At 34.6% G+C, this 18,919-nt stretch overlaps 5 protein-coding genes across 6 annotated transcripts; 1 reads left to right on the forward strand and 4 right to left on the reverse strand.

Moving 5' to 3' along the window:
* Window positions 1-729: 729 nt before the first annotated feature.
* LOC122599569 lies at window positions 730-1,747 on the reverse strand. Its single transcript, XM_043772091.1, has 2 exons — window positions 1,385-1,747; window positions 730-1,251 (listed from the first exon to the last, which is right to left on the reverse strand). The coding sequence occupies exons 1-2, from the start codon at window positions 1,745-1,747 to the stop codon at window positions 730-732; spliced, it is 885 nt and encodes a 294-aa protein (XP_043628026.1).
* A 246-nt stretch (window positions 1,748-1,993) lies between these two features.
* Window positions 1,994-3,179, reverse strand: LOC122601000 (protein ALP1-like). Its single transcript, XM_043773778.1, has 4 exons — window positions 2,850-3,179; window positions 2,671-2,752; window positions 2,527-2,586; window positions 1,994-2,442 (listed from the first exon to the last, which is right to left on the reverse strand). The coding sequence occupies exons 1-4, from the start codon at window positions 3,177-3,179 to the stop codon at window positions 1,994-1,996; spliced, it is 921 nt and encodes a 306-aa protein (XP_043629713.1).
* Window positions 3,180-4,198: 1,019 nt separating this feature from the next.
* LOC122599633 (arogenate dehydrogenase 2, chloroplastic) lies at window positions 4,199-6,599 on the forward strand. The gene is made up of 2 exons (XM_043772171.1): window positions 4,199-5,436; window positions 6,310-6,599. The coding sequence occupies exon 1, from the start codon at window positions 4,283-4,285 to the stop codon at window positions 5,408-5,410; it is 1,128 nt and encodes a 375-aa protein (XP_043628106.1). The 5' UTR covers window positions 4,199-4,282; the 3' UTR covers window positions 5,411-5,436; window positions 6,310-6,599.
* Window positions 6,600-7,129: 530 nt separating this feature from the next.
* LOC122601001 (probable LRR receptor-like serine/threonine-protein kinase At4g29180) lies at window positions 7,130-10,132 on the reverse strand. Its single transcript, XM_043773779.1, has 7 exons — window positions 9,139-10,132; window positions 8,671-8,927; window positions 8,371-8,506; window positions 8,139-8,284; window positions 7,880-7,982; window positions 7,493-7,769; window positions 7,130-7,408 (listed from the first exon to the last, which is right to left on the reverse strand). The coding sequence occupies exons 1-7, from the start codon at window positions 10,130-10,132 to the stop codon at window positions 7,312-7,314; spliced, it is 2,010 nt and encodes a 669-aa protein (XP_043629714.1). The 3' UTR covers window positions 7,130-7,311.
* A 1,091-nt stretch (window positions 10,133-11,223) lies between these two features.
* On the reverse strand, window positions 11,224-14,495 carry LOC122599689 (probable LRR receptor-like serine/threonine-protein kinase At1g53430). Of its 2 annotated transcripts, none has more exons than XM_043772237.1 (6): window positions 13,359-14,495; window positions 12,690-12,982; window positions 12,411-12,543; window positions 12,136-12,320; window positions 11,677-11,752; window positions 11,224-11,592 (listed from the first exon to the last, which is right to left on the reverse strand). In XM_043772237.1, exons 1-6 carry the CDS (start codon window positions 14,401-14,403, stop codon window positions 11,336-11,338), a joined length of 1,989 nt encoding a protein of 662 aa, XP_043628172.1. In that variant the 5' UTR covers window positions 14,404-14,495; the 3' UTR covers window positions 11,224-11,335. The 2 variants fall into 2 exon arrangements, with proteins under 2 accessions (XP_043628172.1, XP_043628173.1); XM_043772238.1 differs by having other exon boundaries at window positions 11,325-11,606.
* Window positions 14,496-18,919: the final 4,424 nt, after the last annotated feature.

Below are 18,919 nucleotides of genomic sequence, written 5' to 3' on the forward strand. Positions count from 1 at the left end.
TATATGTTTCTTCTCTCACAAATCATTTAAAAATATTAAACCATATGATTGAAATCAATGTTTAAATTTTCAAAAGATTATGAGGAGGAAACATGTATGATACATACTAAGGGGGTGTTTGGTAGGAGTGAATCATAAAGAATGGAATTAAAGGAGGGAATAGAAAGAGAATGGAATAATAAGAAAAGGAATGATTATTTTGTTTGGTATAACTAGAGAATCGTGACAAGAAACAAAGAAAAGAATCATTCTCTTGTTTGGTTATTTTATTTAATGGAATGGAAAAGACTTTCATATGGTTTTTACTTATTTATTTATGTATAATCCACATTGATTTTTCAAGAGTTGTTACAGCTTATTTATATTAATGCACTTTTTTCATTATAAACTTTATTTTTATTAAATGTTTTTTTTATAATTAGGTTGCTTTATCTTATTATGAAATAATAGTGTTCCTAATTATATCAACAACAAATTGTCACAACATCAATTAATTAAAGATCTTAAAAACAAAACATTAACATCGTACGTTATATTATAATGCATATACAAATAGCCATTAAGACGAACCATGCCATCGTTCATACTTCATAGTACTATCTACCATAGTTTACCAAAATATACATCCCCACATCAGTATCGTATCCTGAACAAAAGATTGTAACCATAATTCAGCAACTTTGAGGGGTAACATGGAGGAAGTTCAAAATACTAGTTTCCGACAAACATCTAATCCAAGGCATCATTTGCAAGCATTTGGATATAGAGAACTTTGTCTTGTTCAGATGAACGTAGAAATATGTGGGCCTTGCTTGTATTACAACCAATGATGTCCATCCCTTTAAGACGTTGATGTGCACTAATGCCCGGTAAACTTTGGATCTCCGTGATAACTTCTTCAAGAACATCAGCAGCAATGGTTTCATGAGCACTCACAACAATTTTTTCACCCAACGAACCAATGGAATGCTCGATTCTTTCTGTCAAGTCGCTCGAACATTCCTTGAAGATTTCACTGAAGTCGTCACTTTTGCTTCTCTTTCGTTTATTGCTTGCACTTCCCGCAACTCCACCAGATTGTGAAATGTCCATATCAACTTCGATGGGTGATGTTGGTGTCTCTTCTACAGCATCTTCTTCTCCAAGATCAACAGCATGAGAACCGGTAGCTCTATCTTTACCGAAAATGGTACAAAGCTTTTCATAAAAAGGTAATGGCTTACCTTTAAAACCGGCAGCATTTTTATGAGTCTACAACAAACAAAAAAAGTGCATTTTATGAGTTTTTGTTGCATAACATATAAAAAAGTTACTACTAAAAATAAATGTATAATAATAACAATATATAGAGGCCTTTCTTGAGCCTATATTAGAGTTGACTAACCTTGATGTACTCCTCCCACACTTGCTCTTCTGCATCAATGCAACCTTTCCCAGAATCCCACTTAAAGCCAAAGCCACTTGTACTAGTTCCTACTATCATGTCGTGCACAATGGTAAAATTTGACTTCAAAGTTTTCATTCTCGACTTGATATGAGGTTCAGCTTTAATGCCTGAGTTAGGCAGGCTTTTTTCCAATAGTTGTTCCACAGCTTTAAGATACCCGGGCTTGAATCCGTTATCGGCACCTGAATACTTACCAGATACATGCACTTCCATCAATGCATCGATTAGCTTAGCATCTTCCTCTGTAGTCCATGGTCTTTTGTTTCTTCCTGGTCCTCTAACTACACTTGAATCTGCCATACCTATGGCTATATAATTGAACAAGAAATATAGTTGACCTGCTGGAAAAATTGTAAGAAATTTTATTGAAAATAACTTACTTGTACATTGAACCATATATATATATGTATGCGAATATCACAATAATGGAACATACATCAGTGGTCACAAAAACATACATTCAGCTTCTATTCTTAACTAGAAAGTCACAAAAATACAATTTTGGCACTTACTAATAATAAGAAATCTAAACATACAAAAATCACACTAATGAGCGCGCCTTGCATTCCATTCAGTAAACATTGCGTTTGCAAGATTATCCCTATAATCACTCCACACTTGTGAAGTCTCCACGGTTGTAATAACATTATCGTGATCATTTATAGGTTGTGTATGATTAATTGGCACTTCGTGCTCTATAGGGTCTTCTGCCATTGTTGCACGGATGAAATTATTTATCAAACAACAAGCAATTATTATTTGTGACATGGAATCATGTGGATGGAATGAAACATCACGCAAAATTGCCCATCTATTCTTAATCAACCCGAAACATCTCTCAATTACATTCCTTGCTTGTGCGTGTCTCATGTTATACAATTCTTTTGCAGTTGTAGGCGGATGATTCCAATCATTAAGATGGTACCGTTGACCTCGATAAGGACTTAAAAAACCTTCACAGTTCATATAACCGGCATCACAAAGGTAGTAATTTCCTATTAGATCCAATGAAACATGTCTTAATTAAATTGTTACTCATAAAGATGGTTGTGTTTTATTTTATATGTATCATAACATACCATGAGGTACTTTAAGACCGTTTGGCCTACTAATAGCATCTCGAAGTACCCGACTATCGGCTGCAGAACCCTCCCATCCCGCCAACACATATGTGAATTAAAGGTCTCTTGTACAAACACCAAGGACATTTGTACAGATCTCACCCTTTCGGGACCGATAAGGTTTTCGATCACTAGCTGGGACCCTAACTTTAACATATGTTCCGTCTAATGCTCCTAGACAACCCTTCAACCAAAAACAAAAATAGATATATAACAACAAGCAAAATGGGGACTAGTATAAAACCCGGATAGTTTTAGAGATAAATTCATAACCGACTAACCTTAAACCATTTCCACCTCTCGTCTATTTCATTGTCTGGAATTGGTACCGGTTCTTTATAAAACTCTTTGTGTACTCGACATACCGCTTTTAGCACTAACTTGAAATACCGACATATAGTTTCACCAGACCTTTTGAACATGATACCTATGTTCCGATTTTTTTCATTGTGTGCAAGTGTGTGTAAAAACATAGCTACTTGTTCATCGACTAACATATTTTTGCTATTACTTAACCCCCCTCTATTTTCAAGAATTTTACAAAGTTTTGTAAAAGTGTATATATCCATTCTTGTAGTGACTATACTCGCAACATCACTTGCATATACCATTCTTATCATATTCTGACCTCTTTCATAATAACTAACAAAATATTTTGAACTTAATGTTCTTGACTCGATTACATGATTCATGGCAGCACCACACAACAAAAACCAACGTGCAGAAAAATACATTGCGTGAGATGCTCCTAAAGTGGCCATCATAGCAGCTTGCCTAGTTTGGATTCTTCTCTGAAAATAATTTGTTCTCGCCATCTACATAATACCCAAATTACAAAGACCAAAACTAAAAAATGAAACTTTAAAACATGTAATAAAAATATACTTATATAGTTTTTTCTTGCAAGATTAAAATAGTATATTGTTTCATGTAATGATGTATAGCTTCAGGATAACTAGAATCATGTAATAATAAACTTTTTTTTTTATTTACATGACTTACTCGATCAAAATAGTAACAAAATAATATAAGAAGTAGTAATTACAACTAGTGATTACAAGTAGTGAAGTGAATACCATATTTATTAAAATTAAAATAGACTACACAGAAATACAAAAAAATGATAATATAAAGAAAGAATAATAAAGTTGATAAAGTTTCAAACCTTTGTAAGAAGATTCACCGCTATTTTGTTTGAAAGAAGATAGGAAGAATCAATAGAATACCTCGTTTAAGATCTGATGATATTTTGATGATGATGATGATGAAAAAACTTTTCAAATTTCAATCGTCATATCTAGGGTTTGAGAAAACATTTTGATTTGGGGATAATGTGAAACTCATATTTTATAATTGTTTTTTTAAGGCATAACTTTGATTCTCCTGATTTTACAAAGGAGGAATGAGCGTAGTTAAAATATTGATTCTTCCCCTTTCTACAGCTTTTTAGAAAGAATAAAATTGATGGAAAGAGAATGTCATTTTTATTCTCTATTTCCATTCCTTCTATCCACCAAACAAAAGAAAAACCCCTTATTTCCATTTTCTCTTTTTCATTTACATGTACCAAACACCCCTAAAACATGTCTATTTTTCCATTTCTTTAAATACATGCTTTAAAATAGCACCAAAACTCCACACACATTACCATTTTTCACATCCTCTCAAAATCAGAAAAGTAAAACGCACCACCGCCGCCACTCTTCGCCGGAAAATGCTTTCCTTTTCTCCGGCGACACCCAAAACCACTACCATATCCACCCGTCTCCACCGGGATCACCACACACTCTCCCACCACTCACAACCACCATCTCACCTCCGGCCCACCAAACCCCATCTCCGGCAGCGCCGCCACACACTCAAAATCTCTGCCATAGACGCTGCCCAACCTTTCGATTACGAATCAAAAATCTCAACCCAGTTCGCCAAATCAAAAACTCTCAAAATTGCCATTGTGGGGTTTGGAAATTTCGGCCAGTTTTTAGCTAAAACCCTCGTCCGGCAAGGCCACGACGTCCTCGCCCATTCGCGTACCGATTACTCGAATATCGCAGCCGAAATCGGGGTATCGTTTTATCCGAATGCTGATGATCTTTGTGAGGAACACCCAGAGGTAATTCTGTTATGCACTTCAATTTTATCAACTGATAAAGTACTTAGATCATTACCATTACAAAGATTAAAAAGAAGTACATTATTTGTTGATGTGTTATCTGTTAAAGAATTTGCTAAAGATTTGTTTTTACAAATATTGCCCTTAGATTTCGATATATTGTGTACTCATCCTATGTTTGGACCCGAAAGTGGTAAGAATAGTTGGAAAGATTTGCCCTTTGTGTACGATAAAGTTAGGATAGGTAACGACGAGTCGAGGGTTTCAAGGTGTGAGAAGTTTCTTGATGCGTTTGCGCGAGAAGGGTGTGTGATGAAAGAAATGACGTGTGCAGAGCATGATCAGCACGCGGCGGAGAGTCAGTTTATAACGCATACGGTTGGGAGGATATTGGAGAAGTTGGATTTGGATAGTACGCCGATTAATACTAAAGGGTATGAGAGGTTGTTGGATTTGGTTGAGAATACGTCGAGTGATAGTTTTGAGTTGTATTATGGGTTGTTTATGTATAATAAGAATGCGATGGAGCAGTTAGAAAGACTTGATTTGGCGTTTGAGTCGTTGAAGAAGGAGTTGTTTGGTCATTTGCATGATGTTTTGAGGAAGCAGTTGTTTGGGACGAAAGAACGGGCCTTGGGAGTTATGCAGAAACCACGGGCTTTGTCGAAGCTGCCTCCTAATGGGAATGGACTTGTATTGCCACCAGGATCAGATTCTACTACAAATTAGGGCTGCACTCTAGTTTCTTATTCATGGTATGTTATATCTCTATTTGTTTGTCTGGCCAACTCAAATGCAATTGTTTTGTCGTAGATCATGATCTTGTCAATTGATATGCAGTAAGTCGTCTTTTAGCTATGCAATAGTTATGTGAATGATCCACATTTTGCAGTGCATTAGTTTGGATTGAATTATTATCTGCATTGTAATTTCCCAAAAATGCAGTGAGGATTACATCATCTCTGCGCTATAGTAAAAAATTAGTTTGGATTGAAATTAAAGCTTTGCATTTTAACCATGTGTTCAAGCTTAATATTCCTTATAATTGGTTCTTACCCCGTTCTTAGGAGTTGGGGGGTTTCTTTTTTCATAGGTTGTGGTTTGTTGGGCTAACATTTAGCAATATGGTTATTAAAAGTTTTATGAATATGTCATAAGAAACAGTCTCAACATAATGTCAAATTTCATTGCTTTGTCAACCAATTATGCATAGACCTTCGTTTGTTAAAAGAGAACGAATGAATCTTGTGGACTATAATTAAAAGCTCAAATTATTTTTTATGATAATAGTTGGTTAATAGGTGATATCAGCATGAAATTTATCTAATTTTTTAGTAAATGTTGCAAATTTGACCTTGAGGTATTCCACCAGGATTCGAGTTTCACTTCATACATTTGTAACGGTTAATTTATAGGGTTTTTTTTTTCCGAGTCTTGGGTTACATCCCACACATTCGTGTAAGTTAGTAAATAAGAGTAGAATAGTTTATAATTCAAGAAATAAAAGTTGCAAATCTGATTGGGCTTATGTTTATGCTTATAAAGAAATGATAAGTATGATTTCAAAGATTGACAACTGTTAGTAACATATCTTTACTAATGCTTTGGTTGTGTTGTGTTTTGTGAAGCTACAGAGCAGTTGTTATGTTGTGCAATGTGTTGTATGGCTAATGAGACAAATGGGGAGGGTGAGTTCTCAATTCGAAGTCATATTCCCTCAATTGTAGAAGCTGCTATCTGCAGTTTTAGTTCTTGGGTTCATGTTGCGAGAAGATGAGTAGGAAGACATAATTGTAGTAGGCAATTTAAGTTATTCTATTTATTTCTTTTTTTTTGAACATTATTCTATTTATTTCATTTATGTGTTTATTCAAGAACCTGGGATATTAATAATGACTAATGAGTTTAGTTGGGCTAATATTTGGCAATGTCGTTAAGAGGTATGCATATAGCATAAGAAACAGTAAAGAACTAAAAACGGGTAAACGGATTGGTATTACTTGTTAAAGTTACTCAGGAATGGTGAGCCATTTTGACTCCGACGTAGCAGCCTAACTAGGTTTTGTCCGGCTTCAACCATTTTCCTAGTCATTGAAATATGTTTACCTACATGGCTAAAGTAGGATTGTACTCACGTCACTTTTGTGGAGGCTGTTCCCAGGCCATTTAATTTTTGTTGGTCTACTGGACCATCAGTTAATGTTATCACATAGACACTGCATTTGGCTTGTGTGTATACAAATAAAGAGATGTGGTTTCGTAGATTCTTGTGGTGGTAAACTTTGCTTTCAAAACAAGGATGAATAGATATTTAACCTTGTGATTTAACACACTTATATCAATTTCGAGTATCAATCGTAACATGCTTGTACTTGGTTGTCAATCATATGGTAGTCATAATTCTTTCCTTCATTTTCACATATAGATGATAAGGAAGTTTTAGCATGATAATTGTATTGTACTCTGTTGCTAAACTATACAGGTAACAGTAATTTCACACATTTACCATGGTGAGACCTGTAATATCCTTCATGTTTCTGGAATTTTGGTTGAAATATTAAGGCTTAATGCCTTCTACTGCATCACTAGTCGATAAGTTAAAAAAAAGGACCCTTTTTCTGCTTGCTCTTTCACACTGAGTAACTCTGTTGGATTTGATCAAAATCGATCGCCTTAAGTGCTATCACTCTCTCTACATGCCCCTTCAGGGTATACCCGACCAGAAACCTGTACAATAGCACATACTATACGCTTAGAGCTTTCCATACATGGTTGCATGGTAGAAAAGAGTGCAAGAGTAGGTTGCTTTACCTATCTCTATCCTCGGTTGCTATTGATGCCTTGTCATAACCTGATTGGATATACTTCTCATACTCCTCCAAAATTGTCAGCATCTTTGACTCTGAATCCAACTCATTGCAGTTTTTAAAACAAAGCTCTGCAATATGAGTAATGGACATTTTTCCAAGTTGGAGCAAGAAAGAATCAATCTTTTCAATTTCATTTCCATAGAAGGTATGTTTTCCTGTTAGTACCTCCGCAAGTACAACTGCAAAACCGCTGAGATTGCTCCGCAGAGGAAGGGGCTCTGACAAAATAATACTCACTCAGATATATGTAATTTCATAAGTGCAAACCAACATTACTATAATGGACAGGAAAGGTGCATCTGAGAGACAAGTTGAAGTAGTAACTTACTGAACTCAGCATAGTAGTCGTCATAAAGAAAATCATTATTGTTAGGGTAGTAACCGTTTACTATCTGCGTAACATCATAATCTGAAAGTTTTGCTGTGAAATCCTGTACATTCATATTTCAGGAAACCTCAGTAAAACCAGTGCAATGTACACATACACGGGACAATAGGTTACCATCTGGATAGTGGAAACGACGAATCAAAGTTGCTTATTGCCCGACTAGGTTCTAATGCCAATAGTATAAGAGCTGCAATTATACCTCATCCAACATTATATTATGTCTGTGAAGCCGAGACTCACTAACTGATCTCACTCCATCTTCTGTCTGTTGCAAGAAAACAATTCCTCGGGCAATTCCTACTGCTATTTTAACCTTCATAACTAACGGAAGTTGCGCTACAGCTCCTACAACAGGTAAAACTAGATACTCAGGTTCAAGTTACAATTATTGGCAAAGTTGATTTATATATGGGGTTATGTATGTTGCTTACCACTATACAGGAGATCTTTTAAGTTTCCCTTTTGCATAAATTCATGTACAAGGAAGAGTTTTTCACCTTCCAAACAGTATCCTATGGGCTTAACAAGATTGGGATGATAAAATTCTTTCAGCATTTCTGGATCAAACTGCATTCAAAAGTGATCAAGTTCTGTGAACTAGACACATACAATGGAATGAGCGCAGCCTTCCATACAAGTAAGATAAGTATAATAGCTTTTTCATGCCAACTAACTAGAACAATAGGAAGGGTAAAGTAATAGACACTGTACCCGGCCACTTTAAGACTTACATATTTGTAGTGGTGCAGTCTTTTTACCGCAATGGGCAATCCGGTGTTATGCTTACAAGGGGAAAATGTCGTTTTATGGATCCAACCTTTGTAAACATTTCCATAACTTCCCTCACCCAAACATTTGTCATTCTCAAAGTCCCAGATAGCACGTTCCAATTCACAATACGTAAACTTCTTTAGATCTTTAACCCCTTTTGAAATTTCTCCGTTATAACTAAGATCCTTGTTGGTCGAAGTACTGGTGAAAATTTGGGCTTTGAAAACATGGACAACACAAGAAGAAACAAACAACAAAGTTAGAAAACTTTAGCTAAAAAACCTATCACGGGTACCCACCATTGTTAGGCCAGGTAAGATAAGTGGTGTTCTATAGTGTGATATATCCTTTAAAGAGTGCAAATTGATTATTGATAAATATACATATATGAACATGAAAAATTGATGAAATAGGGGTATACGGTATACCAGAGTTCTCTTTCGTTGCAGTAAAAAGATACTTAGGGATCTTCCATGTGAGTCCCCTGACTCTTGATGCCTTTTGTACTTCCAGCAAAGCCTGAAGTTTGGCCACAACTTGAGTCATGGTAGGACGTTTTTCCAAAACGCTAGTCAAGCAACGATCTGCAATCTCAGCAAACCCTCTTAAACATTTGGGACTAATTGTTCCTGTTATTTTGGAATCAACCATTTGATCGAGTTTTCGTTCTTTCACACATTTTTGAGCCCACCTTGCCAAACTACATTGTTCTTCACCGTTGCGTTCATCCACTGCACGTCTTCCTGTTAATAACTCAAACAAAACCACCCCGTATGCATATACATCTGTTTTCCTTGTCAGTTTTCTTGTATAGAAATATTCTGGGTCCAGATACCCGAATGTGCCCTTAACACTAGCATCAACATATGACAATGATTGATTAATTGGGCTTACCTTGGATAACCCGAAATCTGAAATCATAGCGTCCCAGTTCTCATCCAAAAGAATATTGGAACTCTTCACGTCACGATGTATGATTCCTTGTTTGGTGCCAACACCCGTGTGGAGGTAGTCTAATCCACGTGCAACACATATGGCTATCTTTAGTCGTTGCACCCAACTTAAATAAGTACTAGTTTTGTGTAGATGATCATATAATGTGCCGTTGGGCATAAATTTATAAACAAGGATCATCTCCTTGTTATCATCACAAAAACCAATCAAAGGCACCAAGTGACAGTGGCGCAGCGTAGATAGCATCTCAATTTCGGTGATAAACTCAGGTTCCCCCTGGTTGGACTTAGAATCTAGCCGTTTGATGGCCACCGCATGACTAGTTTCTCCACAGTATATATTACCTTTGTATACCTTTCCAAATCCTCCATGTCCAATGACCCGTTCATCAGCAAAAGTTTTGGTTGCAGATATAATCTCTTCGAGGGAAAAACGTTGACATGTTTGTGCAGAAGTTGCTGATGACATTTTCGCACCTTTGACTATTGTTTTAGAGTACAAATCTTGTTTAATTATACACTATATGAGAAGAAAGTTTTAGGAGCCTGGTGCTCTTCAAATGCAGATTAACACAAATTTCTTAACTTAAGAAATAATTAATTAGGCTTTCAGTTTTGCATTGCTTTAGTCAACATTCAACTAGTTCATACTAGTTCATATTAGGTGCAATGAGGTCATCAACCAATCTGTGAAAGTCAAAGAAAATAAAAAATGAACCAATGAAAAACCAACCAGTATTTAAAATTATTGTCATAGAAGGTCCTAGAGACTCTTAGCTGTATTTATTTCATCTCTATCTCTAGTATAAAGATTTTGACACATTGTCCTAAATCTTGATAACTAGTTTCACTGGGTCATTTTCGGTTTGGTTTACAAGTCGGGTCAGTTAATCCATGGGTTGGCCCAAAGCCTGAGTCTTGCAAGTATCATTCAACTTTACACCGTCTGCTAAGATATATGCATGTAACATCTATAGATGGATCTAAGGAGACTTCCCTTTCTAGTTTATTCGATTCGCAATAGTAAGCTTGCAACTAAGCATTAGTTAAGAAATTTTTTTCAACTTGATGATCGGGATCCTTTTCTAATCTTCCTATTATTTCTCTTCATCACGGGTCAAATGAGATACGATTTAATAAAGGAAGTCATGTACAATTTTGTTATATCACTGATAATATAATTGCAGGTTTTCCTACTGGGTGACATGTGTGTACAATCAAGTCTAGTTGCCTCATTGTCTTTCTCATGTAAGTTTGTCTGTCTTTATTAAGCAAATATATGCAGGGATTTTACTAAAATCAAGTCCAGTTTCTGATCTCGTGGGTTTTCAATTTTCCATTGGGCCAGCCCGGGTTCAGACTTAATATATTTAAGGGACTGTGGCCTAAACTGGGTTTTAACGGGTTATAGCAGTTGGCTTTTTCCGGTCTGGTTCAGCAGGTTACACGGGTAGGCCCGCATTTTTATCACCCTATCATTAGGTATAATAATTTTAATTATACATTGTGTCATTGTATCTAACATATATGATTTGTTTGTTAATATAAACAAAAAGGATATTTGTTGATTAAATATTGTGTCATGTGTTGATCAAAGAATGTTTTGATCGTATTTTCTATTATATACATATTGGTAGATATATCTATATCTATACACGTAATTCGACAGCTACTAACTCTTAAATCTTCTCCGTATTAAGTCGTCATAATTTTCCAAGATCGTTAGCATTTTTGATTCTGAATCTAACTCATTGCATATGGCAAAACATGAATTTGCAATATCAACTAAAGACATTTTCCCATGCTGGAGCAACAAGCTATCGATCTTTTGGAGCTTCCATTCCTCAAAGATACGTTTACCTGTAAGAATCTCCGCGAGTACAACTGTAAAACCAGAAAGATTGATCTGTGGTCGAAGTGGAGAGGCCCCTGACATATTGATCCTAATTCAGATCTATGTTATTGGAATGACATGAAAAAATGAAAAGGGTACGTGGAACTAGAGTAACTTACTGAAGCGAGGATTTTTGTAGTAGTAATCATCAATTACTTCAGTATAATAGTAATCTGAAAACTTTGCAGTAAAATCCTGCATATATATAGAAAGTGAGTTAACATGAAAGAAAGAGAAGACCATCTTCAAACTCAAAACTCAGCTTTAAATAATTTCTCAGTTTAAACTGGCATGATAGCCGCGTAACACCGAAGTTTAAACTGCATATATATATATATAGGATTAATTTTTTTTTACTAATTAAGGCTTGTTAAGATGTGAATTGTTGATTCAGCATGATGTGACAATGTAGTATGTATTAAATGACACAAAGATGGACTTAAATCACAATTTTTTAACCATCCAACGGCTACATGGATTTTCTGTGTATCGGACTTCACCAAAAAGTGGACGCAATGCATGAATCACACCAATTCTAAACTATAACCGACTATAATAATATAAACTCAGAAATTTACCTCAGCCAACAATATTTTATGCCTGTGAAGCGGAAGCTCATTCACTATTCCACTCTGATTATAACGATATGTTTGATAAGGATATGTTGTGATTTCATTTCGCATGCTGTCTAAGAAAACTATCCCTCTAGCAATTCCTACTGCTATTTTCACTTTTGTAGCTAGTGGAAGTTGTGCTATAACCCCTGCAACTCATTCCAATTAGCTTGTATTAATATTTTTATACTCTTGAAACATTTATTTGATGTATATTAGAGCTTATTTACTTATATTACCACTAAGTAGGCGACCCTCAAAGTTTCCATTATGCATGAACTCTTGCACAAGGAAAAACGATCCTTCTAAGCAGTATCCTAAAAGCTTAACAAGGTTGGGGTGACTAAATTTTCTCAAGACCTCCAAATTTAACTGCATTCAAAACGATGAAGTTTAACAATCATAAGTCGGGTCGAAGAAGATATATATATTTGAAGCATTGCCAGACCAATAGTAGTCATAATATTGGCCATAGACTCACTCTTTCATATACCATACTTAGGATTTTCAAGGCTTACATGGTTGAATAGATGAAGTCTCTTGACGACAACAGGCAAACCTGTATTATCGATAAAGGGAGCATATGTAATTTTATCGACCCAACCTTTGTAAACTGTTGCACATCTTCCCTCACCTAAACATGTGTCATTTCCAAAGTCCCTTGTAGTACATTCCAGTTCAACATATGTAAACCTTTTTAGATCTGGGGCTACTATTTCCTCAAAATAACCTAAATCAGTACAATCCTTGTTGGTTGAACAGTTCTGCTTCATGTTGTTTCCATGGTCATTTAGAGAACTTGTACCACTTTCTGAGAATAGAGTAAAAAGTACAAAATTTATAGCTAGGAAATATTTACCTAACAGTGACCAATAAATTAAAGTCAACTTGCTCATCCTCTTTAAACAAAACAAACTATGTGAATGAAGAGGGTAAAGTAGCACCCAATACCGTCTAGCTTCCATGAGTTATGGGACCCAATAACATCTTCGACTGTGTATAGGGAAGGTGAGAGGTAGAAACCTTATCCCTACCTAAGCTAGGTAGAGAGGCTTTGCTTATAAAAAAAGGCCTTTGGCCTGCAAGGAAAAAGGATTGAACCCTTGACCTCTGTCTCTACTTGATCCAACCTCTATGTAGATAAAGTCATAAAACAAAGTTGAATATTTATAAGATTTGGTATATACCTGAATTCTGTTTAGTTGTGAAAACAAGATACTTGTGAATCTTCCAAGTGAATACAGATATGCCTAATGGCTGGACCGGGTTTTCAAATTTTCGTTGTAGTTCAAGTGAAGTCTGAAGTGACACGACTATCTCAGCCATGGTAGGGCGTTCTTCAGGATAGCTATGCAAACAGCGATTTGCAATTTGTGCAAATTCTCTTTTACATTTGGGGCTAATAAAGCATCTCATATTAGGATCAATCATTTGATCTAGCTTTTTTTCCCTCACACATTTTTGAGCCCACCTTACCAAACTACACTCCTCTTCCTTAAGGCGTCTGTCCACTGCAAGTCTTCCTGAATACAATTCGAACAACACAACCCCAAATGCATACACATCTGTTTTCCTTGTCAAGTGTCCAGTCATAGAGTATGCTGGGTCTAGATATCCAAAAGTGCCCTTTATACTAGCACTAAGATGGGAAATTGATTGATCAATTGGGCCTAATTTGGATAACCCAAAATCAGAAATCATAGCTGCCCAATTCTCATCCAAAAGAATATTCGAGCTCTTCACATCACGATGTATGACTCCATGTTTGGTACCAACTCCAGTGTGAAGGTAGTCTAAGCCACGTGCAGCACCTATTGCTATCTTTAGTCGTTGAAACCAAGTTAAAGGTGTTGCAGCCTTGTGTAGATGATAAGATAAAGTTTCATGTGGCATATATTCATAAACAAGAATCATCTCCTTGCTTTCATCACAAAAACCAATAAGAGACACCAAATTACAGTGACGCAGAGTAGATAGCATCTCTATTTCAGCTCTAAACTCAGATGCCCCTTGGTTAGACATAGAATCCAACCGTTTGATCGCTACAATATGACTGCTTTCTTCAATAATGATATCTCCTTTGTATACTTTCCCAAATCCCCCCTCACCAATCACAAGTTCATCGTCAAAATCGTTGGTTGCGGATTGAATCTCTGCGATAGAAAAACGGCGGCAGGGCTGTGTTGAAGTTATTATTGAATGTTTCTCACCTTTGTCAATTCCAATTTTCATAATTCTGAGCACTTGGTGTTAAGATGTGTAGTGAAATTTTAGATACTTTACATATTCTAGCGAACTTCAATAGAAAGAAGTGGGGTAATGATGGCGCCTTCAAGGAAGTAACAGAATAGTCATGCTAAAGAAAAAAGTTTATATAATTGGCTTAGGTTAATCGATCTGTCATCTTCACTCTTTTTGTCCATTATTGTCAATAATTCATCTTCATTTTTGTCCATTATCTTCAAAATTAAAAAAAAAAAAAACAATGAAGTACAACCTTTATTAAGAAGGGTAAGATTTTAACTTTGAAACTTTTTAAACACTTCTGCTGATGGACGTTAGAGTCTAGAACCTCAGTTTTTTTTAACAACGGTGAGAAAAACCGAACCAACAATCTAAAATCCCATCGAACTGAAAAGGCCAAAAACAGAAAACCAAACCGAATGGATCTGTTGGTTTTCTAAAAGCCGTGCTTTTCAGTTCTGAATTAAAATGGTTTAATAGTCAGTGACAGATCCATAAATTTTTTTCAGAAGGGGCATCAAACAACAATGATGATAATGCATACATTTTAATAAATTGTAAAAATAAAAAAAAGATATCAAAATATCTCTATATATAAAAGGCTATCGATCAGAACATATTACGTGTTGATGTGTAAGGTTCACGTAAGCAATTAAGCTATAAACGTAGCTTTATACTAAAAATAAAAAGGATGTCTGATTTGGGAGGCATCTCCACCAGTTGAACCAATTAAGTTTTTGTTTAGAATTGACAAACTCACTATTAATAAACCGTCGTTCAGATCGAAGCTTACTTAGAAACAGATTTCCCGTTCCCAACTTCCCATCGGAGACAACCCCTAAATTCTTTCCTATTTTTAATTTTTCCATCTCCCTTCCAATCTTTAATCCCCCAGTCTCTTCCTATTTTCAATCCTTAAAGATAATCTCAATTCCTTAAACTTTAGGGATTTATGGTTTTAAACTAAATGGCTAATAACACTGTATTCTCGAGTTTTTTTTTTTTAAATGATAGGAAAAGAAAAGATTGAATAAGGAAAGAAAAGAAAAAAATTTATATATCAAAAAGGCATGCTCGAGTTACATGAAAAACTAAAGAAAAGAAAAGAAAACACAAAATTAATAGTGTTCTTGAGATAGAAAGAAAAGAAAAGAAAGAGAAAAAAGTTATAATTTTATAATTATGTCCTTTTTCCTATAAAGTTGTTATTAATTAATAGGGGTAAATTAGTAATTATACACATAACTTAAAAGTTTTCCATCTAAATCCTCTCAAAAATGGGAAGAAAGTTTTTACTTCAAAAACATCCATGTTTTCTTTTCTTCCCCTTTCCTTTCTTTTAAAAAAAAAACTCAAGAATGCAAAATAGAGAAGTTTTCTAATCTTTTTTTTTTTTCTATCCTTTTAAAAAAAAACTCAAGAATGCACTCTAAATCTACAGATATATCAATTTTTTTTTTAGTCCCACTGTCGGCATCACGATATCAACACATATGTCAGGTTAGATTTTTTGATCCTTTCACTATATCGTGATGCTATATCAATTTTTGTTTGTATGTTTGTAAATAGAAATCATGAAAAATTATAAGTTTTTTCTCAACTAAATTTTTGCTAATAAGGCTGTACTAAATTTATTCTTGATATATGTTGTCTTTATGTTAACGAGATTACACATGGTGTTATGAAACAATTTCTAAACCGTGTTTTTTTTTTTTATAATCTTTTGAGGTTATTTTTGTGGATTTATGTACTTCGATCCATTTATATAAAGATCGATTACATGCAGATACCTGAAAACTAATTATAAATTTAGAGAAATTAAGTTATTGAAAACTAAAAAATGTTTTGGTTAGCTGGTTTTATTTTGGCCTGTAAAGAGGATTAGCCATTAGCCATATTATTGTTAATAACACACTACTATCAGGTTTTTAAGTACTTAGACAAGCTGTACCATTTTCCTAAAATCATGATCTGCCACTTATTTTGCACTCAATGATGTTTGAATGTAGAATGCGATAATGCATTTCTAAGCACAGATATTAAACTAGGCTGACAAAATGTTTTGTATGGTAAGTGTGATACAGAGGGAGGTTGGTGGGTTAGTCCTAATTTGGGTAGAAATTAGAATTAAATTGGTATTGTTCACAAGATGTGGTCTACCTATAAACACCCCTCAACTCAAACGTGACTTCAAACCCTATAAAGACATTTTGTAGAACCAAAACATGACACATGGTCGACATGTTTCATGACTAGATGACATGTTAATTATATGGGCATTGCGTAATTTTTCAACCCGGTTGGCCTGAAAACGTATTTAGTTATATGTTATTGGCAAATATTTGAACAACGATTCCCTATGTTATTATGGCAGTTGGTCTCATATATGCATCCTCTATTAGGATTCAGGTAGTTGTTTTTAACTATAATTTTTTCATGAAAATAACAGTTGAACTTTCACCTCTTTTACTATTCAAGTACTTATTTTTAACGTGATTTATCTATGAAATAAGTGTTGCACTTGACTTTTGCTTTACTGGAGTCAATAAAGATATTTTTAGCTAGCCATTTTGATCTTTTGCTTTACTTCACTCTTTTCTCTTTCGTATTACCGATGTCATTTGCAACCCAACCCTCCTGACCTATTTCCTCCATTTTTTAAATTTTACTCATTTTGACTAACATGTTACCCAACCTCCCATTTTTCTAGGCCACACTTAATAGTTTCACTTATCATTTCTTATGATTTGGGCGTTGCAGCATTAATTTGCCTTGATCTAATCCTTATGTATGACTAGAATGTTCCATTTCTTACATGCTTAGTGGTAAAATTGTACGAAACACCTCAAAGATCAAAAAGAAGAAGTGCTCCATGGGGATTTACTGAGTTGTTGTCCACCTTTGATGCTTACTCATGAGGTCAGTGTTGTTGAGAGATTTTTCTTTGTTGTTTATTATCTAGGGCCAACATTTTACAAGTCATTAAAAGAGGTGTCCATATTAAAACTACATTTGGACAATGCTTTGACAGAAAACACAAGAAAATTTAGTGATCACATGATGCAAATACACAACAAAACTGCAGCCAACATCATTTTCCTTTTACAACCTGATATGAATCCAACAACACAAGTGACCATCCAACATCAGCATACTTGAACCATATTTGTTGTCTATGATATCATAACATAGTAGCTTAAGTCTTTTCTGGCATGTACACAAAGTTGGGTGACCATTGATTCATTGAACAACTTTCCTGACCCTTACTTGAAAGGTGATAATAATTTTATCTTATTAAAAGAAGTATTTTTGTTAGTATGCCATTATTCCAAAAGTAATATGAAATTTGGATAGTCCATTTTTTTTTTTATGTTGATCTGTTTTTTTTTTTATTATTATTATTTTATCTTTACTTTTTATTTTTGCAGAATGGTGAGGGAGAAGAACAGAAAATAAAGTCCAAGGCCTTTGACATATTTGGTTGCTTTATCTTAAACTAAGTAAATTATAATATACTTAATGGATTGATGTTCACTCTTATTGTTTATCCTCAACTATTTACAGTGTTAATTATATTGTTTTGGAAAATGATAAATCCTTTTAAGATTAGGGTATAAGAAAATGACATGTGGTATCTACTAAATATTTTTCTTAATGTTGCTCTTTGATTTTGTCACATGTCTTCAACTAATACTTAGGATGATTTTTAGGCCATTCTTTTATGAGGATTAATCATTTCTTTATTTTTTTTTACGACTCAAACTTCATTAGTTTCAGGGTAGTTCTTTTAAAATGTTACTTTAAGGTAGCTACTTTATTCCATATAATATATCTTCTTTTGTTTTGATCTTGAGTTTTGACAACCGAATACAAGATTTGATTAGGCGCTCCATTAAAACATTTATTTAAGTTATAGGATTGATTGTATAGATATTGGAAGAGTGAATAAAATTAGTTAGGATAATAAGATACTATTTGATGCAAGAAGAAGCGCAATCAAATGGCTCAAGAACAAATGATTAAATCAAAGATCGAAAACATTGACAAAACATCAATATTGTTATAAACTTAATAATAATTCAACTGAATTGTACAATAACGAGAATTCCTATTTATACTAGCCCTAGTACTTTTAAAATAGGAAACAAATCAATTCATATTTATTTAACATAAATAAAAAATAACTTATAAAAATAAAAGATAACTTATTAAAATAGAAGATTTAAATTAACTGCATTATGGGTTGGTTCAGGTCATGATATCCTGCATCATTCCCCTCCACTTCGAAAAAAACTCATCCTCGAGTTTTCCGCAAGCTTGGAACACGAATCTAAACGACATCCACCCGCATCGAATGGAACATCAACGCGATTCCCGTTCATAATAATGTAGATGTCGATGTCCAAAAATACACTTCCAACTTCGCCATGTAATATGACAATTAATGATGATCGACTATTAAAGTTGGAACAAATACGCAAGGCAAGAAAGTCGACAATCAAGG

Source organism: Erigeron canadensis, chromosome 5 (genome assembly GCF_010389155.1).
Source record: "Erigeron canadensis isolate Cc75 chromosome 5, C_canadensis_v1, whole genome shotgun sequence".
Classification (NCBI taxonomy): domain Eukaryota; kingdom Viridiplantae; phylum Streptophyta; class Magnoliopsida; order Asterales; family Asteraceae; genus Erigeron; species Erigeron canadensis.